The sequence below is a fragment of the Pieris rapae genome, chromosome 3 (genome assembly GCF_905147795.1).
Source record: "Pieris rapae chromosome 3, ilPieRapa1.1, whole genome shotgun sequence".
In the NCBI taxonomy this organism is placed as follows: Eukaryota; Metazoa; Arthropoda; class Insecta; order Lepidoptera; family Pieridae; genus Pieris; species Pieris rapae.
The window spans coordinates 2457363-2481846 of NC_059511.1; the positions used below are offsets into that span (position 1 = coordinate 2457363).

The 24484-nt window shown below is 32.4% G+C and overlaps 4 protein-coding genes across 7 annotated transcripts in view; 3 read left to right on the plus strand and 1 right to left on the minus strand.

Annotated features, from left to right (window-relative positions):
- The window catches only part of LOC110991967 (dystroglycan 1), a 79604-nt gene extending 72152 nt beyond the window's left edge, over nt 1–7452 (plus strand). For all 4 annotated transcript variants that reach the window (XM_022257580.2, XM_045634724.1, XM_045634726.1 and 1 more), the window contains 8 exons: nt 881–1023; nt 1251–1391; nt 2083–2434; nt 3018–3236; nt 3519–3689; nt 4243–4481; nt 4978–5342; nt 6083–7452. In XM_022257580.2, the coding sequence (XP_022113272.2) occupies nt 881–1023; nt 1251–1391; nt 2083–2434; nt 3018–3236; nt 3519–3689; nt 4243–4481; nt 4978–5342; nt 6083–6369 (1917 nt within the window). In that variant the 3' untranslated portion in view covers nt 6370–7452. The remainder of the gene's footprint in view (nt 1–880; nt 1024–1250; nt 1392–2082; nt 2435–3017; nt 3237–3518; nt 3690–4242; nt 4482–4977; nt 5343–6082) is intronic.
- Nucleotides 7453–8528: 1076 nt separating this feature from the next.
- Nucleotides 8529–16516, plus strand: LOC110991870 (gamma-tubulin complex component 4). Its single transcript, XM_022257422.2, has 12 exons — nt 8529–8766; nt 8887–9019; nt 9236–9530; nt 9657–9843; nt 10848–11056; nt 11623–11749; nt 12210–12366; nt 12833–12973; nt 13677–13851; nt 13937–14135; nt 15484–15644; nt 16339–16516. The coding sequence occupies exons 1-12, from the start codon at nt 8707–8709 to the stop codon at nt 16499–16501; spliced, it is 2007 nt and encodes a 668-aa protein (XP_022113114.2). The 5' UTR covers nt 8529–8706; the 3' UTR covers nt 16502–16516.
- Nucleotides 16517–17367: 851 nt separating this feature from the next.
- Nucleotides 17368–20383, minus strand: LOC110991896 (probable protein arginine N-methyltransferase 6.1). Its single transcript, XM_022257465.2, has 6 exons — nt 20140–20383; nt 19628–19864; nt 19212–19405; nt 18759–18970; nt 17780–18002; nt 17368–17571 (listed from the first exon to the last, which is right to left on the minus strand). Exons 1-6 carry the CDS (start codon nt 20191–20193, stop codon nt 17403–17405), a joined length of 1089 nt encoding a protein of 362 aa, XP_022113157.2. The 5' UTR covers nt 20194–20383; the 3' UTR covers nt 17368–17402.
- Nucleotides 20384–22212: 1829 nt separating this feature from the next.
- Nucleotides 22213–24239, plus strand: LOC110991674 (lipoma-preferred partner homolog). Its single transcript, XM_022257142.2, has one exon. It carries the CDS (start codon nt 22450–22452, stop codon nt 23872–23874), a length of 1425 nt encoding a protein of 474 aa, XP_022112834.2. The 5' UTR covers nt 22213–22449; the 3' UTR covers nt 23875–24239.
- The last annotated feature ends 245 nt before the right edge of the window (nt 24240–24484 follow it).

Consider the following 24484-nt stretch of genomic DNA (forward strand, 5'->3'; position numbering starts at 1 on the left):
ATTGGGAATTAAGTCTAAATCTAGGTTTAACCGCGCCTAAGACTAGAATATGAGGGGCCGTTCAAATATTATATAAGCACTACTGGGGTATTTTCATTTTCAAATTTTTGATGAATTTTTCTGAAGATTCCTACAAATAATGATTATGAATATGTTAGAACTGAGTAGAGGAATAACTATGCGGTTTCTAAATTATTGTCTGTCTAATGTATTGTTTCCGTTAAATTATTGTCATATCATATCATCGAGTCATTACGTAATATTTATTAAATTTATAACTTAAGTTTTGAAATATCTTAACCTTACTGCACTCCATATAGTTTAATTAATCATTTTCAATTAATACACTGGTTTGATTAACACCGCACTTTAGTCATATTATATAAAATAAATAATTTCAAAGCAAGGTTTGTAAATATTGTTTTTTTTGGTCTGGGAATGAATTGGCTTTGGTCTATCAAAATTAAAAATTTCATTGTTGTAACCTATTTTAGATTGGGTTGACTTTCTGTACAAAACGTATCTTTGAAAGAAAGCACATAGTGTAATATTTGTAACACTTTATAAATTATATATATACATATACCAAAATTTTTCAAATTTTCTAAAACAGTATAAGTATGATTTTATTTAAAAAACACTTTTTTAACGTATTGAAGCTTTGTATTATTTATTTTAATTTTTTTATGTTGTAAAATTTCTAAACGAGTTGGTTATACGATATATTATATAACAAAATACGGAAAATTCGCGCCCAAGTTTTTAATGGCGCTTAATTATGTCGATTAAAAAGTTGGGCTAGTCAAAGTGTGCGTCAAGAACCAACCAATCCACGCTAATCACATACAAGACTTGATCAATATTTGTATGAATGTACCAGGAGACAATGACATCATCTGAGAGGACTAGTACGATAATAGGACGCACCACAGAAACAGTTACGTTTGCAATGCCCATCAACCAACCGCCGACACTCAAACATCATATGAAGAAACTGGCCATCACTGCTGGAAAGGCTTTCAGGTAGGCTTGTGATGGTTATGAGATGAGTTTATTTTTGTAAAGTACCGAGATTCCGAAATTGTGGCCTTTTTTTTACTACTCCCAAACCTGCTTAAATATCTGATGTCAATTTTGAAACTTGTCATTTGTCAGCATAGATTTGACATAAAAAAGCTATAATTATTGCAATCTAGACTTGTAAAAGATTCTTATGTATGTAAGATTTAATATGATTATACATATTTCAGATACATCATACCAGCAGATCTGTTCACGGATCCAGAAGAAGGCAGCAATCTGACATTTACGATGTACGAGGCTGAAAATGTGCCGCTTAGCCAAAACTCCTGGATTCAGTTCATTCCTAGCGAGAGAGAGGTTTACGGATTGTAAGTAAATAAGACAGATTTTCTGTAAATAACCTTAATTTCATTCAAAGTAAATAGAATTTAAAATACCCTTTGCGTATACGTATACCGTACGTATTTTACGATAGCATACTAAATGTGAACTATTCAATTTTATTCTAACAGGTGCATGTTCTGCATGTTTTGTCTATTTTTCTCACCCCTGGATAATTATGATAATTTTTGAGTATTTTATATAAATAAACTTTATTAATAAGCCCAATGGGGTAAGGATTCAGAGTCAATATAGCAGGAATTCTTACTCCTGTATGTCTAAATCGAATTCGTTTATACGGGTGGCATACTTATCGCTAAGTCTCCACTGTAAATATTAACCTCTACTTAATTTGGTTGCGCTACTTTCCAATCTAGTTTCCTCTGTCAGAAACAACAATTTTATTTTCGATATAACCAGATATGTATCCATTATGCTGCAGTTTTAACGTTCTTCAAGTCATAACCTACCTTTTAGTCGACATTGGGTCGACTAAAATCGCTCGCCTGTCGCTTATAGCAAACATTGCAGGATTGCTATTGAGTAGCGATTGCAGTACTCTAGAACGAGGTACTATCCCTCTCTTTCTCGTATTGCTCCGTCCTTGTCGTTCTAGTGTAGTCAAAACGTCTTTGTAACAATATATCGCATCGTATAGGAATTCCTGTGTAATTTCAGGCCGCTTGAAGCGCACGTATCCCGCTGGAATTTCATAGTAGAAGCGCGTGATAGCGACGGTCTCCTTGCACGGGGACCACTCGATATCACCGTGCAACAACACAAAAGCGCTAGAACTATCAATCACCACTTCACCATGCAGTTCAAATTGATGAAACCCTACACGAACACCATTGACTGGCAAATCCGGGCTTTGGAAGGAATTGTGAACCTCTTCAGAGATACAGATATGGATCACCTGACGGTGTTGAACGCTACTCTCGTTGGGGATTTGTGCGAGTTTGTGTGGACTAATGACACGCTCCCGAAGGATACTGCCTGTCCCATGGATGATATCAATCGGCTTATGAAGGTAGATATAATTTTTTTTTTAATTAATATCCTGTAAACTTTTACTACATTGGAGATTCATAGAATACTAGAATTAAAGAAATATAGAGATAGCTAATATAACAAAAGCAGTGTTAGCCGAGGTCGTAAGTTCGATCCCCGGCTGTGTACCAATGGACTTTCTTTCTATGTGCGCTTTTAACATTCGCTCAAACGGTGAAGGAAAATATCATGAAGAAAAGGCTTGCCTTAGACTCAAATTGTCGACGGCACAGCTAACCACTCTTATATTGACAAATTATCATGAAACATATTCGGAAGTGCCGCAAGTGGTTTTTAAAAGATATTGGTATAAAGAGTTTTATTCTTCGTAAGTTTGTGTGAATAAACTACCTCCATTTACTACAATCATGATCACATAAACAAGTTTTTGTAAATGGCTAGGCTTACCCGTGGTCACCCAATATCTATAAATTATTTAATTTACTAACCTAAAATGTGTAAAATCTATATTTGAAAGTTTATTTAATTTTAATTATAATTTATTATAAAACTTCACCATTTAGGTATATCCGATTTTAGAAAATTCATCTAATGACTTTCAGATATTAGAATCTGAGAGCGAACCCGGATCCCCATCAGCGGGTCTAGCTCGAGCGATGTCTCCCGAGCTGAAAGTGAGTGCCGTGGGTTGGCGTGGGTTGGGCAGGTGTGCCGTGGCTCCGGCCACGAAGGCTCCCGACACCTATCCACCCGTCACCAGGAACCAGGTGGACCATCTCACGGCCACTGTGGGACATCTTCTGGTTTACAAGGTGCCTGAGGTGAGTCACTAAGTTGATTATACTAAAGTCGACGTATTATGAACTGAGGCTTCGGGTGATAAATCTTTTTTATCCGTCTGTCTCACTCGCACTTATGGGTCGAAACAAAAACAAAAGTAAAATAGTACATAGAGACATCTGTCAATCCTAAACTAAACTGTCAATGTCAAGTGTTCTTTTGTTTTTTCTATAAAATTAGTACTATGTAGCAACATGGTAATTATACCCATATTATTGAACAATTAATAATGCAGTGGTAATATTGAAAAATATTGTTTTCAGGACACATTCTTCGACCCAGAAGACGGTGGTACCCGCAACTTGCATTTATCTCTACGATTCAGCGACCGTTCTGAAATCCCATCAAGCAACTGGTTGCAGTTCGATGCCAACAACCAAGAGTTCTATGGACTCCCCTCCGCCAACGACCAGGGCAGTGTTCATTACCAACTGGTAAGTCAAATTAATTGCGTAAGAGTCTTTGCTACCCGCCCATATTACATATTAATTACTTACTGTAATTAAAACATCTAATTATGATAATAATGTTAAATTTATGTATAAGATAAATAAGAAGCAGTGTAAGTGTATTGACTTGAGATCCTCAATCTCTCAAGACTCAATCCTGAGATCCTTTTAATCACGGCTGTGCACCAATAGTCATTTCCTTGTTATAGAATGCTCATCACCTACTTGTTAAATGCACTAAGCAAATGTAGAAATCTGATAAAAATTCGTAGATTCAAAAGTTGTATTTTCCTGAATGATTTTTTAACTCTCTTTACGTTGGTGTACGGACGTTTAATGTGACAACGGCATAACAAACATTGAGAAGAAGAAGGAGTAGGAGAAAGGAGAATCCTCGGACGTATACGTCAATCGAGTGGAAGAGAGATGTAGCTCAAGCGTACAATGAGTCATGCTTCTTGTGCAGATGTTCATCAATACATTAGAAGTTGTGACGTCAACAGTTCGATTATACAAACGAGTCTCATTCTCTTTCTAGATCGCAGAAGATTCGAGTAAGAAGAGCGCATACGACAGCCTCATAGTAGAAGTAGCGAAGGCGCCAACGATTCGACCCACGGTAGAGTTCCAGATGACAATGGATCCTTCACCCAATCTGATGCAAACGGCTGCAAATAAGAGAAAGATCGTCGAGAAGTTGGGCGCTTTGTTTGACCAGAAGGAGACGGAGAACATCAGAATTCAAAGCATTACTGATAATCCTCCAACTATTATATGGTAAGAATTTTTATTTCCCAGAATTTTTAAGAAAAAAAGTTGCCTATCGTAATAACTAATTTAAAAATGAAAAAATATTTCATAAGACAAACAAACAAGACAAGATTCAATTGGTTTTTTTTTAATTTAATGACATACCAACATGATAATCAGAAAAATACTAAGCCTTTTTATAGAACCGGTATTAGTTTTATTCCACAAGAGTTTTAATATCCTTTTATAATCCCCAGTTTCTATAGTGATGTTTTATTAATTTAAATGAACATTGAAGCTTGATATTATTATTTCGGGCGATTTATTTACTTTTTTTTAATTTTTGTGACTTAAACTATACAAACATTAAGTACAGGTAAATGCGGCAAATGCTTAATATACTAACTTTTTATACATTTATTAATTTTTCATTAATTTAATCAAAAACACAGCAGATTCTATGTTAGACTATGATAAAACTGAGTTATTTTGATAGAGGCTAAATCTTTATGTAAATTTACAGGTACAACACAAGCCTACCAATGGACAGGTGTCCCAAACGGGAAATTGAAGAACTACGCAACTCTATAATCGTTGACGAAAGGGGGGCCATGGGGGGCAACCTCAAAGAGAAGGTGGATCAGATCTTCGATAAGGACCTTAAAGTGATGTCCATACGGCTCATACCTTTGGGTCTTTGTGCGGAGCAGAGTACGAAGATAATTAAGCCGTCGACTCCCATCGGAAATGCGAATAGCAAAACTCAGAACGCAAGTCCAGAGTACTCAGATTATTTGGTGACGTTCGTGATACCGGCTGTGGTTATTGTGTGTATGATTTTGTTGGCGGGAATCATCGCCTGTGTCTTATACCGACGGCGGAGAACCGGTAAGATATATTATAATACAGATGATGATTTGGGAAGAACTAAATTTTTGCGCTTTAATATTGGTTTAATGATATACTTTATAAGACTTTTAACTATTAATTAATGACCAAAAGAATCTTTAATTGTTTTATCCAAAATTTCTGATTTTTTTTTCAAGATTTTGAAGTACGATTTTTTTTATTAAATACGGAAAGTTTCTTACCAGTTTTACTTGCCCGCTCTACGTTCTTAATCTGTAGTAAATGTTAAATTAGAATTAATTTTACACATAAGCACTTGTTTACGTATATGAACAAAGTTATTTTGTTAGACACAAAATCAATTTTACAATTCGTGTGATAAAATTTAATAATAAACAAAATTCCAATCAGGTCATGCCAATTCTTGACAAGAAAAAGGTGACAAATTCTATGTAATGCACAAATATGTTATTGGTGCACATTTTAATTTAATTAACATAATAATGCCACAAATTCACGCTTTCTTATTGGCTAGTGTTAAAATAACCTTTTTTAAACTTATACGAATACTATTCAAAAAACATTTTAAGCAGAAATAAATATACATGTATATACCAAATACCAATCAGAACTCCTAAAGTCCTAGACTTTCTATTAAAAATCATGCCTTTTAAAAGTGATCTCTAGAAATGCCTAGAGTAGTGTATATAGGCCTATGCAGTTGTATTTACGACTCTTATATCATCTTAATAACTCAGGTCTTTGTATATATTTTGTAGGAAAAATGAGCGTTGGCGACGAAGAAGAGCGCCAAGCGTTCCGGTCAAAGGGTATACCAGTCATCTTCCAAGACGAGTTGGAAGAGAGAACTGACACCGAGCCCGTCGACAAGAGTCCCGTCATCATGCGCGAAGAGAAACCGCCCTTACTCCCGCCCGCCCCAGACTATAGGTCGGGAGAGGACGCGCCCTACAGACCGCCCCCGCCCTTCGCAGCTTCCAGAACGCCCCCGAGGCCCAAAGCGACCCCCACGTACAGAAAACCGCCCCCGTACGTGCCCCCTTAAAACCTATAAACGCCCCAAATTTTTTTTGTAAGAAACCTAGTCGACATTGCAGCTCGATTTTATTTATTGCTTCGATCGGCATTTACCGAAATTTGCATTTTATTTCGAGAAAATGTTGGATAACCTCGTAATGTAATTGTGCACAAGAGTACGAATTTCGTAAATTTGGCGTTGTATTTACTGCGTAATTAAAGACTTACCTACATTCGTAAAATACAAATCCAGTCTTATTGCCCTTTTGACTAAAGTACTTTTCGTCTCTTTCTGTCCAGAGATGTTGAAAAGAGACAGATGTACTTCAGTGACATCGGTGCAATTAGATTGTTATGAGTGAGGTGGTTGATTAGTAGATGAATTTTAAATTTAGAACACAAATTATGGCGATGCTATTTTACACTTTTATGATGTTGGCTAAATGTGCCATTGTGTGCATGAATTTTAAATACGACATATCGTAACGTTTTAGCATTTAGCATAGTTCTTCCAACACTGAAATTGTGTGTTTGTGAATTTTAGAATAGAGGAATGTATTGGTATAGTGTTACGCACTGTATTTAATTTGAAGTGCTTCTAGGGAAACGGATATACTACGAGTTAATTTTGAATGATATATGCATCGATTTTTAATACTGTTTGAATGAGACACTTTATTGTAGTCGTGAATTATACAACTGACCCTAGTTTAAGTTACGAATATATATTTTTAAGAGTAAAATATCATTTTGTACTTGTCTAATTACCATAGCTGTAAGGTTAACAAATTGTAACTATAGGGATATATTAACGAAATGAGCTATGAGATAACATTTCTTTGGATGTATTTTTTTCAACCGTTTACTAATTTAGGAGTTTTGCATTTATTGATTTTTTTAGCGTTATACGGTTTTATAGGCAGCTGATTTTATTCATTTATTTTTTCACATCAATATATTTTATTGTACTTAATTAATGTCCATGAGATGCCGTACCATTTTTTTTTATATATTTCTTTATGAGCAGCTATTTTTTTTAATCACGTGAACGACTAATGAACGCACATATTTATGTCATGATTTTTCTAATTTAATAAAATGGTCTAGTGATGATTGTGATTTTATTTTAAAACCCAACAAACTAACCTCCAAAGAAGCGGAGTAAATATTTTTTTCGATTAAATATAAATAAAAAAAAAGTGACATCCGTACATAACGGCAACATTACAATGCTGCCATTTTAAAATAGATAATTTTCATTTTTTTTTAATAATAATAATAATTGTTTATCACAAGAATATGGTACTAAATGTTAAGGTGCTAATCGTAATTCGATCGCATATAATTCTACACACAAAATTAGAGCCAACTCGGAAGCACAATTGGGCGGATACTATCCGGCCCGCTCGACTTATGAATGTCCAAAGAAGATAGTGAACAGATATCCTCTGACATACACGCAAACTCCCGCCCGCTGCACAAATAATTTGTTAAAATATATTGTTATTACTTAATAAATATTATTAAGACCACATTGAAGTTTCACTTGCTATGTACAACTCATACTTTTCCCATTTTCTATATGTATCTTCTTCTTCGTTAGGCCTTCTTCCCGTTATTATTTTAACAGACGTTTTAGATCGAGAGTTTAGGTAATGAAAGAACATTGCTAAAAATAAATAACATTACCAAATTTTTGAAATTACTATTGACTAGTAACCAGCTACAAAGAGCGACGCTAATGCGAATTAAAAAAAAAGCATTAGGTATAATAAATTTTAAAGAATTTAGCAAGAGTATAATACTGCACAATTATTAATAATATAATAATATTTAGCCTAAAAAAATATAAAATATAGCCTTCTCTATATTTTTTCGTAACAAATTCATTCCCTTTGTAAATTTTAAATTTTAATTTAATACACCAGTGCCTTTTCTTGTAGCGTAACATAAAAATCTACTCTATTTAGTGAAAAACGAAGAAAATTATTTTTATTTTATAAAGAAAACTTATATTATACATACTTTATAACTGACTAAAAACAAATGGTTTGCGATTCAACGTGTATATATCTTCTTTGTATGTATCTTCTTTGATATACACAATCTGTGAAGACTGAAGTGTGAACTATAATATCTATCAGATAAGGTGACACTTCACACTATTAAATAGTTACTGACAGAATCAGTCAATCAGCTGACAGCTGTACCCAATATTCAAGAATTTGAATTTTGTAAAACACAAACAACAATAAATAAGCTCTTGTTTTTGGTTAAAAATGTGCATTATTACAAAAATAATATTTATTTAAATTTGATTAGTATTTGTTCATTCTAATAATCCATTTGAAATAATTGAATAAAAATGATACATGATGCTCTATTAATTCTTTGGGATTGTGTCCAAACATCGGAAGGAGTCCAGGTTAGATTTTATCTTATTGTTTACATAGTATGTAAAATTGTAAAGTTCTTAAAAAACTTCAAAAAATCTTGCAGCTGCAATAGTGTAAATCTTAAATGTCTTTCGATACTTTTCTTTTAGCAAGAACCACTTACTTACGCTAATGAAGGAGATGCAGTCATTTACAAACAAATATCTAAAATTGCATATAGTCACCATAAGATCCAAAATTTCGTAATTGGAACTGGATATTTGTCAAGAAAAGCTCATGAAGGTAATATTAGTTATATTTTAAACCCAATATTTTTAAGGTAGAATATTTAAAGTCTCATTTGTTTGCTGGCCCTATTAACAGTGGTATGCTATTTGTAAGAACTTAAAGTTATTGTGCCTTCAAGTTCTAATCTTTTCAATTTCTTTCTCGTTCTATCTTTCTTTTTCGTTCTAATCTTTGTAATAATCTTAAGTTAAAACTTAAACCACTTTTCAGCATCTGGACACAGAATGTTTGGTTTATATGGACAAGCATTAAGTGAGGGAATATCAGAAGTTCTACAATCTTATAAAGAAACTCTAAAAGATGTAGAAAATCTTGTTATTGGTAATAAAAACTACACATTAGCGTTTGTATATAGCTATGTTGAGAAATATCAAGGCCTATTTAATACCTTAAACAGAATTATTGCAACGTTAAAGGAAAGAAGACTTGTTGGTTGTCAGATTTTAAGCCTCTTGCATCAATATATTTTGAGTGGTAATGAAATGGTACATGAAGCTATTGTAAAGTAAGTTACACCACACCTTATCATGTGAATTTCAATTGCTATGGTACATTTTCACATATTCTTTTAATTGTTTAATTTTTTTTTGTTACCAAAGTGTTAAAAATATATTGAAATCAATTCTTTCAGAATATTTTCAAATATCAATGCTGTGTTTATGAATCAACTATGCACTTGGTTATTATATGGAGAGCTTAGAGATCCCTATGAAGAATTTTTCATTAATAGTATAAATAAGAATGACTCAACAGACACTTTTTCATCATATCAATCAAACACAATTACAATTACATGTGAGAAGTCACTGGTATCAACAGTAAGATATAACTTTTATTATTATTATGTATTTATTTTTTACATCTTGCATTCAGTTACAAAATTCCCCTTTATCTATACATATATATACAGACAAAAATAATAAATGTTTTGTCACTATCACTACTCTCCATCATGCTTTTTTTTTAATTATTTATTTATTTGCTTATCAGTACTCCTACAGCTCATTAAACAATATCCAAAAAAAATACATTAACATTAAAATAACATTTACATGTACATATATCTATACTATAATATTATAAAGAGGAAAGGTTTGATTTTTTGTTTGTTTGTTTGTATGAATTGAATAGGCTCCGAAACTACTTGGCAGATTTGAAAAATTCTTTCACTGTTGGAAAGCTACATCATTCCTGAGTGACATAGGCTATATTTCATTTTCAAAAAAATAGGCATCCTTACTAAAATTACGATAACATTAACATTTGTTTATTATTTGATACAATTCTAACAGATGGCGCTGAGTTAAAGGTAGTAGTTTGGCAAGACGACGTTTGCCAGGTCAGCTAGTTTATAATAAATTCCAAGATGCATTGATCACTATTATATATTTTTAATAAAAAGGAAGAATAACAATAACAATATCTTTTTATATTATTTTTATGGGTACATTAAATATATATCTGATCATATACATGACTGACTTATGTAAATAGTTTGTATTAGACAGAATAATTGAAAATAGGGAGGTTTGTCTTGTATTGTATGTAGAAGGGATGTGAAGTAGTAAAATTTTGTATTTTTGTAAAAATTATGTATTGAAACATATAATAAATATGTGAAATATCTTTTGATAAAGATATAATTGCTACACATTTCTATGCACTACCTAAGTATTAAAATAGTAAGATTAAATGGTTTAACATTGGAGTAAAAGATTTATTCAAATAGTACTGTTTATTTTGTTTTTTGTTTATATTCTGTGTCCTGTTACAGTCTCCAAAATTAAATAAGAATTGCAGACTTATATTGAAATCCTTACAGCTACAGCAAACACCTCTGGATTGTGGTTATAATTTAAACTCAACAATGATACCATATTTTATACCATTGTCTTTGGCACAAGAGATATTGTTTGTGGGAAAAACGGTTATACTATTTGGCTTTGATCCGAAAAAAGTAAAGAAGAATAATGTGTTTTCTATGAGCAAAGCTTTGATACCCTTACAGAAGATTAACATTGAATCAAGAAGGTATGTTTATTTTACAAAACTATCAATTGATTCAAACAAAAGATATACATTCTATTTATACTACAAATACCAAATAAAATAAGATATAGAACACAATCTGCCTAACTAAAATCAACTTAATCCAAAATAATCTTTATATTACCGGAGTTATGTAATCTAACATAAGTTAAGTTACATTTATTTATATTTTTGTTAATAATTAGAAGTACAAATGTTAACATTCATCTGACACTTAAATACCCCATAAATAATACACATGTTTAAGATTTTTGTCATTCCAAAAAGGTTTATGTTATAAACCTTCAAACAAACAGTTTCTCTTTTATGAACATTTCTCAAACAACCACCACCAAACTTTACTCTTATTATATAAATTTTTTACTGTATGGGTAATTTTAGTACTTGAAAACTATTCAAATTTAGCATAATAAAAATGTAAAAATCAAAAAAAAAAATAAAATTTCTTTTACTTAATTAAAAGTTTTTTTCTATAACAAACAATTTATCCTATTTTTCATTGGGTATATTTTGTTTATAATGTTATATTATAGAATGTCATATCTCAGGCTTACAATTTGGGAAGAAAAAGAAGCGGAATTTCATGAAAAATTGCAAAAGCTTAAAAATCCTGATGAGTTTGAAGTGTGTCATTTGAAGTCTGTTGTGAGAGACATAAAAGAATGTGTTACTAAGGTGAGTTTATAGTTGTTGTCTATGACTACAATGTTACTTTAAAAAGTATTCTTTTAGGGTACATATTTCAAAATATATATTCTACAGAAAACGAGTGTGACATTTATTTATAGGTATCTATTTATTTAATTTAGAGTTATGAGGAAGTTATATTGATTTGAGATCCTCATTGACTAAGGTAAATTCCAATTGAAAGCATGGCACTTTTTTAGTTGACAGTAATTTTTTTCAAAGTCATATTACTAAAGAACTATAGTAGATAATAATGATAACCTATGAAATATCTATTGTCAAATCTCGGGCTAATATTATTATGACACAAAATATATGATTAAAAGAATGCATATTGTTAGATTACATTTTTTTAATTATGCCAGATCAGTTTACAGACGTAAAAATTTGCCTGTCCCATACTCTGTGTGGTTTAGTTAAACCAAATAAAATTCAATAAATATTCCAGCATTTATGGATAGTCGCAGTGGAAGAAGCTCAACTCCTTCACGAGTTGCATCTGATGAAAGACTTCTACCTCTTGGGTCGAGGGGAACTCTTTTTGGAACTACTTCGTTTGACTTCTCGTTTATTGGACAAACCCACTACCAGGACATCTACGAGAGGTAATATATTGTTTCTTACACAATTAAAAAAAATTGTTTAAAAAAAAAACTTCAGTTAAAACAACCTTTCGCTAACATGTTAAAATGTATCAAAAATCTATTTATATTATTATTTATGCTATTATATATTATTAAAAGTATAGATAAAACAGACGTAGCTTTTGAAACTGATAGACAGGGACCGACGGAATGGATAGAAATTTGTGTAATTCCAAAATAATAATTAATAATAATTAATTAAATTGATGATAGAAACCGTTTCGACGCCATGTTGCCAGAGAAGTGATTTGGCGGCTTCTTGAAATTATGAATATTGCTTTTTAAAATTTTGTCAAATAGCCCATATGGTTTCAAACATTTTGTAAAAAAACATCTTTGGCGATTTAAAAATGCTACGGGGAGATTATTGCCAGTTCTTTAATTCTATGGTTTTGACGGGTAATATATTAATACATACTGTTTTTAGATATGAACCAAGCATTTCAATTGGCTGCCAGATCAGTATTCCTAAGCAACAGTGCTGATATTGAAAAGTTCAGCTTTGAATTGCCCTATGTCAAGCCTAATACATCTGAAAACTTGTCGCTCCAGGAAGACAGCAGCTCAGGTATTTAAAAAAATATTAATTTTAATTCCTATGACATTGTGAGGTCGAATGAAATTTTTTTTGTATAATAGTTTTCATTTTTTTAATATATAGAACAGGGGGCTCATCAATGTTAAGTGATATCGTCGCCCATAGACACACAATGCCGCGATGCAATGCTCGCAAGTGCGTTGCCGGCTCGAAAATTATTAGGAAATACTTCGGTGGGCAGCTGGTTCTTAAACCTCGTATTCGTATTTCATATATTGAGTTTCATTTAACAGTTAACAATTCTTGGTAGGAATTGGCGATTTAATCTCTGCCAATTATATGTTGGCATTTTTTTTTATTTAGGCGATTGCAAAAAAAACACGTTTTTCGGGAACTAATTTTTATTGTATAAATAAGAACATAAAGTATGATGTTTTTATTATTAAATAACTATTGATGTATACTTTCATAAAAATATATACAGTACCTGGCCATTTATAAGTCGTAGTAATCATAGTGCTTTAGAAAGAGATACTCGCTTTGTAGAGCGTCATCTCTGTCACAATAGTCCGGTATCTATTAGGGTTCTACAAGGGTGACAGAGACGGCACTATACGAAGCTGAAGCCGAGTATCTCTTTCTAAAGCACGATGCGATTCATAAATGGCCAGGTACTGTACATATATATTTTGGAGGAGACTGTTTTTAACAAGCGTCACAATTTTTTATACAGTGGCGGACGGTTGGTCATCAATAATATTAAAATACGATTTCAAGTGGCCTTTACACTTGTTGTTCGCACCGGAAGTACTAGCACGCTACAATGACATGTTCCGGCTACTCTTGCGCATAAAGAAAACGCAGCACGATCTACACGCTCTATGGAAGACGTACAAAAATTCGACTCGGTAAGTCTTTATATAATTTAATTATTAACTACTGATTTGTATCAAAATTTTCAAACAAAGCACACAGTCAAATAACTGATTTTAGATTCAGTTCCTGTCAGCTTCATAACAAACTAATGTTTTTAATGGATAACCTACAACATTATCTCCAAGCCGATGTCTTGGAGACGAATTTCTCACGTTTAATGGATGCTGTCAGCAAGACCAACGATTTCGAGAAGCTTAAGAAGGCGCACGCGAATTTCCTGGCCGATATATTGAGCCAGTCTTTTTTGACTGTTACGGTAAGAATTCTACCTGTTTCACCTTTCCGTCGTTCCACATCTGAGCATTTTCTAAGGCAGCTTTTTCCAAACCAATTCGACTTAGGGTCCTTCAAAAATAGAGCGTAGGATTGTTTAAAAGGCAACGCACTGCCAGCCCTGTGAAAATGTCAGTGTCTATGGGCAGCATTACTGAAAATCATTCATCAAAAAAAATTCTTACCCCTACAAGTGTTATTTTTTTGCAGGACACTTGATTTGTACCTATCATAGTTTCTTTGAGTATTGTTATGTCTCAATACGATGTCAGGTTTTGCCAGCTCGAACCAATAAATTTCCTGTACATGTTAACTACACGAATTCTATTCCAGTTATCGTTTCCGTTTAGATTCACGCCCACGTTTTGTTGCTGCTTGATCTTTAGTAAATTCAAAATCATTTATTCACTTAGGTAACACAATGTACACTTATGGACGTCAAAAAGAAATACACATTTAGCTTCTCATTTTATAGTTACTGCCAGTTCTCAAATCAAGGGTGTAGAACGGATGAGACATTCTGGCAATAAACTCTGCACCACTCTGTTAAATCGCCAAGTTTTTTGTTTTACACAATGCTTGTAAAAAGCTGCAACCATTGCACCATGATCCACATGACATTTTAAGTAATTAATTGTTAATTAATAATAATAAAAAAAAAAAGATTTGTCCACTATCAGCAGTAGAAATAGTGAAATAGAAGCACGCTCTTACATTCTCGTGGAAATAACACGCAATTATATATTGATTTAAAGTATTTGATTAAATTTTTTCTGGTGTGAGGTTATTGAGATTAAGAAATTGGCATTTCGTTAAGATTTCACACAACATCAGATCAAATAAAATAAATCAAATGTCTGCTAATTATTAGTTAGGGGCTGCTTTTGAGATATATTGCACTTATTTCTTTTTTTATCTTATTCTTAACTTAAAACCAACGTTCGTTAATATATAATGCTTCCTATCTCATTTTGTCCCACGTTAAATCTTATGCATTTCTGTGTCTGTCTCTTTTTTACTGTCCCGTTTTCATTTCTTTCAAAAAATCTATAAATTATAAATCTTATTTTAATAATTATAGTTTCTATCAAAATAAATAATTGATATTACTTACTAACTTACCAATTGAAATTACAATTGTCTTCTTATGTTGAAACTAAATTTTTCAAGGTTTCACTTCTACCACGTAAGAATTGCATTTTTTTTATATTGGGGTTTAAATTTTTTTTTATTATTAACACTTGGTTGTAAAAAATCGTTGAAATATATTTTCAAGTATAAAATATTGTTAGTTTGGGAGAGATGATCCTTAAACGCAGTTTCCCTTACAGGCCGAAGACACTGAGGGCCCTAACACATTGGATAGTATTAATAACCCGGTTTTAAATAATATAGTTGAGTTATTACGGCTTGGCCACTCTTTTTGCAATCTCAGCGAGGTAACCACAGATGCTGATGATGAAGATTATTATATACGAGGATATTCGGAAAGGTAAATTAATTAAACATTAGTTTCTAATTAGGTCCAGTTAATTTAAAATTTTAATACGCAATTATAGGCTAACGTTAATCTTAACTCTGAGTTACCAAAATAAATATTGTTTTTTTCTTTTTAAACGCGTTTTTTTTTTAATTTATTTAACTTACAGAATAATAAAATTAAACCATAATAGTAACATATTCATAAGAAAAAGCAATTTACGTTGTGCTCTCGATATACAGAGCCGAATTTGCGTTACCGCTCCGGTCTGTATGTCGCAGCCAACTAGCTTAATTAGCCGTTTTACTAACGGCCTGCAAGATATGCAGCCGTGGCATTTGATAACATATAATAAACTGGCTGGCTAAGGCTTAGGCCATTACGATAGAGCCATTATTTGGCAGAAATAAAAAGATGAAACTTATGACATAAAAAACGTTTCTTTTAAAAGTAAATTCCTTAAGTCAAAATTACATTATTATTGTCACTACACTCTTCCATTTTATTTTCCTTCACCGTTCTAGCCCATGTGAAATGCACACATAAACAGAAAGTAAATTGGTGTAGCCACTAGGCCAACACTGGCCTCCAAAAGTCCACAGAAATTACATTAAGTAATACTTGAATGCTCCGTGATTCCATTTTTTTTTGAGGCTTACATCCCTTAATATTAATGCAACACATTGTTTATAATTTTACTTTTCAGGTTTAACAAACTTGTGAAACAATTGATGCAACTTCTGGTATCTTTGCGTGAAAAGCCCTGTGGTGTATACTTAGCTAGGTTGTTAATGCGGTTAGACTATAACCGATGGCTCAGTGCTGAAGCCCAGCTCACTCAATCTGTTACAAATATGCTTCGATATTAAAAAATATAACGTGAATCTCAACCTTTTATTTGCCTCCTATTTAGTAACTCACTCATAGGGTTGCCACCTATTTTTTTATAATAAGAAAAAAGTACATAGTATCAAAGTAACATACCATTTATTTTTCTTAATATATTTAAACATATATTTTTGCTGTTTCCAGTAAATAATAATCTCGAGTAAAGAATTGCACAGCATCTTTACAATCTATATTAAAACATCGATTCAGTGCCAAGCGATATAAGTATTTTTGTGTATCTGTAATTATCTCTACCTATACGTTAAAATAACTTATAATAAAAAGTACGGACGGACCAAATACTCTTTTGATAGCTTTCTTATAGAAATATTATTCTTTATTTATGCTTTTAAAATAATTCTCATATTAAGCTAATTTGTACTCGAAATGCTCTTTTACTACTTTGACGTAGGCGCAAAGGTAGAATCAACGATATTGTTTAATCCTTTCAGTTCTTATGAATAGGAAGGTAAAGTTTCAGGCAAATAGAAAATAGTAGACAAATGCTACAGACTGCAGGATAAAATCTCTTTGGATAAATGGAAAGTATTACCACGTGGCACGTACACAGTTTACGCGGTTTTGAAGTGGAGATACACATACCTGCCTGTAGCTTTTATTGCGGACATGCGCAAACGCATTTCCACCTTGATTAATAAAAGGATAAAGGAAGATAGGTCTCGGAGAAACTGGGTATTATTAAATAAAAAGCAAATGGGCGATAAAATATTATAGACGGTGTTAAGAAAAAATATTTTAAATAATTCTTTTGGTTTTTATTGTTTTTGATTTTCGTTATAATATTGTCTTCCTAAACAAAATATCTGGTCAAAGTCAATCAAACACATATTTATTAATCTATTTATTTATTTTAAACAAACTTTATTCATCATCAATAGGTTCCTCTTCTAGTACAGATTTATTTTGTGCAGCATGTTCCACTTGCTGCTTCATCACCGCATTGACAAGTAGGCATTTTGTCATATCACATGTACACGGCATTGGATGTTCAATTTCCTCAGGGTCTAATAGACTTAACTGTAGATTGTATCTGCAATATAACTTATAAAATTAATTTCGCATGATGACCCTAACAACTCTGGATGACTGTTTGAATAACATCTATGCACCAATAATTATATCCCTACCACTGTGAAACCATATAAAAAATCCATTCTGTAGTTTTTTGTATAAAGCCAGTCTAGCTTTTATAACATGCAATTTTTTTTCAGATTAATATCAATATTATTTAAATGTACCTTCTAGAATTCTCTCCATCCCTATTGATATCTAATTTAAAGGCAATTGGTTCTTTTTCTTCAACTATTTGCTCTTCAGGCAATAATATAACAGTTTGTTTCCAATGTGTTGGTTCACCCGCTGGTCCTGTATTTAGGATTATCAGTTGTTCAGTTGTCAGTTCAGGAAATATACATTCAAACCAAATACATAGTCCTTGATAGCGGCCTTTTTTATTTGCTCCTGCAATTAAAGATTTCATAAATGATACAATAATTACATCTTTATTAACAAATATGACTAGTGTCTATACCAGGGATTTCCAAAGTGGTCTATATCGACCCCTAGGGGTATATGACAACCCACAAGGGGTCTACGTCAGCGAAAAAAAAATTTATTCCATTAAATAAATATGGGGGTCCATGATAGTGGATCTCAACACATACACTGATAGTACCTATTTACGTACATCATACTACCTTATAATCTCAACATATTCATTATTTATAAAAGTATCTATGAAGTAAAAAATCTATTATATATGTTTATAAAATTGTGTAAGTTGTAGGATGTTAGTATTCGCTTTGTGGTCACAATACATTTTGATCTTTTAACACTAAACTTCACTACAGTTAGAATTTTACAGGTAATCAATATCAGGTAAGTAGGGGGTCTACCCTACAGAGAAAACATGGCAAGGGGTTTACGATACCAAAAAGTTTGGGGAACTCTGATCTATACCAAACAATAATCTGATTTCAAGTTCCATAATCATGAACCAGATGGCTACTGTATAAATACTTTTAATTAAAAAATGTATACTTAATCAAAGGAATTTAGACATTTTGTTAATATTTTACAGTGGTTTAATATTTTGTAAAATTTTGATTATGAAAGACTAATTCAAATAAAATAAATTCAACTTGCTTGCACTTTTCTGGAAAATTTAAATTGATTTTTGTATTATTATTAAGTACCTATAAATAATAAATTACACACCTACAACATGCTGCACCGAATAAGAGTTCAATTCCTCAACAGTGCAATCTCTTAAGTTTATCCAATTCAGAGCAACTTCCTCTCCTAATAAGTCTTCACGTTTAATATGCATGACTTCTGGTTTGTGGCTTTTATCTGATCGCAATTTCTTTGAAAATGATGTCATGGACACCCCATAAAAATTGTCCCATTTTTCATATAATGATGGTACACTAATAAATATATTTTTTAAGTAAGCATTTATACATTAAGTATGAGTTTAATAAAAATTGTTAGCAATGAATTCAAAATGCCTAAATGCAAGATCATATTTTAAGCATTTATGCTTGAAGTATGATTTTTATATTTGAGTATGTCATCAAATATTTTAGAAACTAAAAAAGATTGTGACAATTACATACTTCAAATATCTATAAAAATATATTTTAATAGTAGATCAAAGTTTGGTCTCACCTACATGGTGCTGCATAAATAACAGCATTTTGTGGAAACATTTCCCCATCTTCTTTCAGAAACTTGTCCCTGGCTACTACCACAGAATCAAGCATTCCTTCATGAAGTAAATAGAAACCCATCCAGTCGGATACTATAGCATCTACCTTAATGTTATCTGGTAATACTACATCTTCAACTTTACAATGAATTACCTTAGTAGAATAAAAATATGATAATGCAATTCAATTACAAGCAAGCCCAAAAAAACAGCATATTATAACAGTAAAACTTAAGGTGTGTGAAGTTAAATGCTTATTTTCTGTCTAGCCAACAACTACCATATAGATTTTTATAAAACTGTACACGAAGAGAATAATTGTAAGTAAGCCACAAATTGTGTATAACCATTAATAAAGATATAAAATAGAAAATACCTCAATAATTTCATCTAAATTATTTTCTTTTACAATTTCTCTTGCTAAGTAAGCCAAATTACTAGCTTCAACTGCATATACTTTTTTTGCACCAGCTTGAGCGCAGAATACAGACAAGATGCCAGTTCCACATCCTATATCCATGACTACTTTATCCTTGAAATAGGCCTTATTTTTAAGTATGATTTTGTGGTATGTAGATGTCCGTGGGTCATCTTCCAACATTAATCTGTGAATCTAATAATGGAATGTTTGTTTTAAAATTGTGAATGCATATATAATGTGTTTAATAACGATGAATGTTTGCGGTGAAACCCTGAGTCGTTCCATGAGCGTTAACTATTAAGCCATAGGGAGTAAATCCGTTAATTTAAAGGGATTTTATATTGAAAACGGTAGTTGTTAGTACACAATTCCACTCAGGGATTATTATCCCTGAACGGAATTGTATTCCTTAAAAGCGTGTAATTAGTATTTTATACTAAATGAATATTATGATGAGAATATCTAACCTCTAAATCTTCGTAACTTGTAAAATAATCGTTAGGTAGAAGGTTTTGCTCCATTTCAACTGCACAAAATATTTAATTAATAGATAAATACCAAATATATACTAATGACCATATATTAATAACGAATAAATACTAAGATCAGTTTAAACAACGATATTTAAAAAATCTGTGTTTATGATCTATGCAGGTATTAGGTAAATAGTAAATGGTCTACACTCTACACTCTTGACTCTACCCGAATCTACCGTATTAAATTATTTAAATATAATTGCAGTGTTGCCAACGACACATGAACTGATATCGCCACTTTTCACAGCAAAAGTAGCCTAATGTAGCCGAATTTCAGAATCCGTAGCCTAAAAATCTGAAAAATAAAATAAAATTTTAGTGTTTATTTTATTTTAACATTAATTCATAATTTCTACTTTAAAAATATTCTGTTTAATTTGCCAGCAACAATTGTGGGTGCCACAAGACTTTCTCCATCATAGTTATTTGTGTCGGGTGCTTGGCACTGGCGCAAGGTTCACTCACACTGTTGATGTTGGAGACAGCGTAAATTTTTCTGCCAGCATGTAAATTGGAAGTTGGTTGTAAGCTGTTACAGCAAACACTTGTGACATTCATATTTGTTGTTGCTATATTGAATTCCAAGAATAGCGATCAGCATGGGTAGTTGCATTCTGTTCCTTAATTTGGTCTTCACCGTCTCCATCACTCTAAAAATTATTAACTTATATTAAGGTAATAGTAGTATAGACAAGGCAAAAGATCACGTGGCCGTTCACCAACCAGATGGACCGATCAAGTGAAAGACTCATCGTCTTCAAAGCTATACAATGTTATAAGAGAAGCGCTGGACAGAAACCGGTGGAAGCAGATAGTCCGCGCTAAATGTTTCGTTGCTGACCACGACCGTCAGAAATGAGCTGCCGACTAAAGAGAGAGTATAGACAATTGCAGTACTCACTAACAGCAATATAGGTATATTGCACTGCACTACCTCCCAAATTGGGTTTCATAATTTCTAAGACAAAATCTGGGTATTCCTCGTCCCGAAATATACCTACCGCAAATAGTGTAGTCATCATTTTTTATATCTCGTTCAGATTTCAGTGTGACTATGATTTTTATTAAATGTACCTCATTAGCGATTCATGACATGTCCCTGAAGTAGCCTAATAGCATTGAAATCTTTTCATCGCCGATTCTAGTCTTGAGTGGCCCTAAATGGCGATAAATCGCCTGCGTTGACCATACTGATTCTAAGCCTGCCTCTCACTCAAGTTTCAACGTTTATCTACAATCCATAGTCCACACTTTTACCTCAAATATATATTAGACATATTTTTTTCGTTTATAATTTCAATTAATTTATATGAATAAGTGATCCTTGAAAGTTATTAATGTTTGATTATTAATATATACAAATTATATACTTTGTGGTGTGTTCACTAGATAAATACTCCCTGATAAGATGAGTTGGATACAGCTAGTCGTGAGTTCATTACCACAATCAACAGATTGCGATTTGGTCACAACACTGCACCCGCGCACCTCGCTAAACTTAATATTATAGATAACAATGTTTTCTCTTTCTGTAATAACGAGATCGCAGATATGAATTATATCTTTTTATAAATGCCAAAACCAAATATTTACTTTTAATAGACTACTATTGGCAAGTGAAATTATGGAAGTTAGTCATCCCTCCCGCCGCCAGTTGTGTGATTTGCTAAGAATAAAAAGTGTTATAGTGCATTATATAAATATGTTAAAAATACCGTGGGAAAGATTTAAGATAACAAGTGGAACGTTATAATCACAATATGTGAATTAGTGACCAAAAATAAGACTTGGCTTAAAGCCTAAAGGTCTCGTTACCAGACCATAAGGTTATTAAAAAAAAAGATAAATAGTCAATTGTCATAAGTTTTAGGAATTTATAACTTCTGGAAATAAGACTTGGCTGTATGGACTAAAGTCCTTTGCCTTTCCCACTAGGGATAAATTGAAGAAAAAAAAAAAATAACTTCTATCTCTGGTGACTTGGTGAGTGCCACTGGTCATTGGTGGTGACTGGTGAGCAAACAAAGTTATAATTTATATAAAATAAAAATAGAAATGAATTCTTCATAATTGGCAAGTAATGCGTCAATCGTCATATTTTATTCAAGAAGAATATCAGTAAAGTGGTATTTAGTCCACATATATCGTTACAACAAATAATCTATAATGATATCAGATTGATGAACACTGCTATATAGAAAAAGTAGTTAGTGATTCAACCCTTATTGTGCAAATTTAAAAATGTCGCGATTGGACAATATGGAAGCATTAGAGAAACAATTAGCCGAATTACAGATGAATAAGGAATTGCATTCTGGACGTATAAAGAAAGTGCCACCAGCTGTGCCTCCAAAGAAAAAGGGTCAACCTCAAGTTCCTCACAGTGCCTCGGTCAATAGTTATTGTGAGCCATCGTTCTCCTTAAAGATTCCTTCTTTGAACAGCAATGTTCCTCTGCCACCACCACCGCCGCCGCCGCCATCATATAACGTAATGCGACATACCAGCAGTATTCACATGCCACATACAGATTATGCTAATCTAACACCGCTTACATTACCTAATGTTTCATTTAAAAATAATGTTCCTTTGCCCTCAAACATTTACAATCCAACTTATAGTAATACACCACTATATCAGCATTCAAATCCTCCCCCACCTCCACCACCCCCACCTGTTCATTTAACTCCACCTAAAAGATTTGATCCTAATCACAATGAGGAATATTTGCCCCCTCCATCACCAGTCAGTTCTAATTATAGTGAATTGGTAAGAGCAACAGCTAACATCAATTTTAATCAAGATAGGCAATATCCTCATATTTATCAAAATGAGTATCCTGAGTATAATGCATCTCAAGCTTCCACCTATGAGTCATTGTATGAGCCAATAAGTACATTAAGTAGCAAGCCAGTAGTTGGGTCAAGCCAGCAATTAGTAAATGAATCAAACTTCAAGTATGTAGGTGGAGGAAAATCGCCCCTTCCAAAGGAGGAAGAAGTTGATGCTTTAACTGATCTTCTCGTCCAATCCATTTCTGACAGCCAAGATTTGGATGTATTTGGAACATGCATTAAATGCAATCAGAAGGTTGTTGGGGAAAGTTCAGGTTGTAAAGCTATGGGTAATATGTACCATGTGGAATGTTTCTGTTGTGGACGCTGCAATACTAATTTGCAGGGAAAGCCATTTTATGCAGTTGAAGGTCAACCTTTTTGTGAAACTGATTATTATCAAACATTAGAGAAGTGTTCTGTTTGTGATGAGCCTATATTGGACAGGATACTTAGAGCAACTGGAAAACCATATCATCCTACTTGCTTCACCTGTGTGGTTTGTCAGAAAAGACTTGATGGTATACCATTTACTGTGGATGCTATGAATCAAATTCATTGCATTGAAGATTTTCATAAGAAATTTGCTCCTCGTTGTTGTGTGTGCGAGCAACCAATTATGCCTGACAAAGGTGAAGAAGAAACTGTTCGTGTTGTGGCACTAGATCGAAATTTTCATGTTGTCTGTTACAATTGTGAAGATTGTGGTCTTCGGTTATCTTCGGAAGCTGAAGGCAGGGGTTGCTACCCTTTAGATGGTCATATTTTATGCAAAGCATGTAATGCTCACAGAATCCGGCTTCTAACTAACGTTATGACAACTGATTTATAAATTTTTAATATGTACAATCAGACAACCAGACTATTGTAGGTAAAAATTACTTAGAGTAAGGAAAATTGATGATTGTCATTCATTGCCATTTTGTAAACTAAGGCAGCTAACATGGCTTAGCCATAATTTATTTGATTTAATTTACATATTTTTTAATACTATACAATTTATATGTATTTTTATATTGTGGTGTGTTATAAGAACAATATTGGAAATTGTATGTGATAAATAAGAAGAGTGCCAAAATTGTAAAAGCATTTAAAATTTTAGATAAGTTTATATTTTTCTATAACATATTAGCAACTATTTTTATTCTTTACCCTAAGCCATAGGTATTTTTGCATTAATATATGATTTTGATGAAATGCTCCTTTTATTTAAAATCTAATAAACATATGACACAACTCTATTAATAATATTTTGCATTACTCGGCATTTTTCATTTCGTTTCGTTTCTGTGTTGTTAAAATGTAATGATATTTTCAATTCATACAACATATAAGATTAGGATGTTTGAGTTTACATTTTATACCGTATTTTAGTAAAACTTATCTTTAGAGTTTATGTTTTTATTAGTTATGCATCTTATATGATCTGTCATCTTATTGAC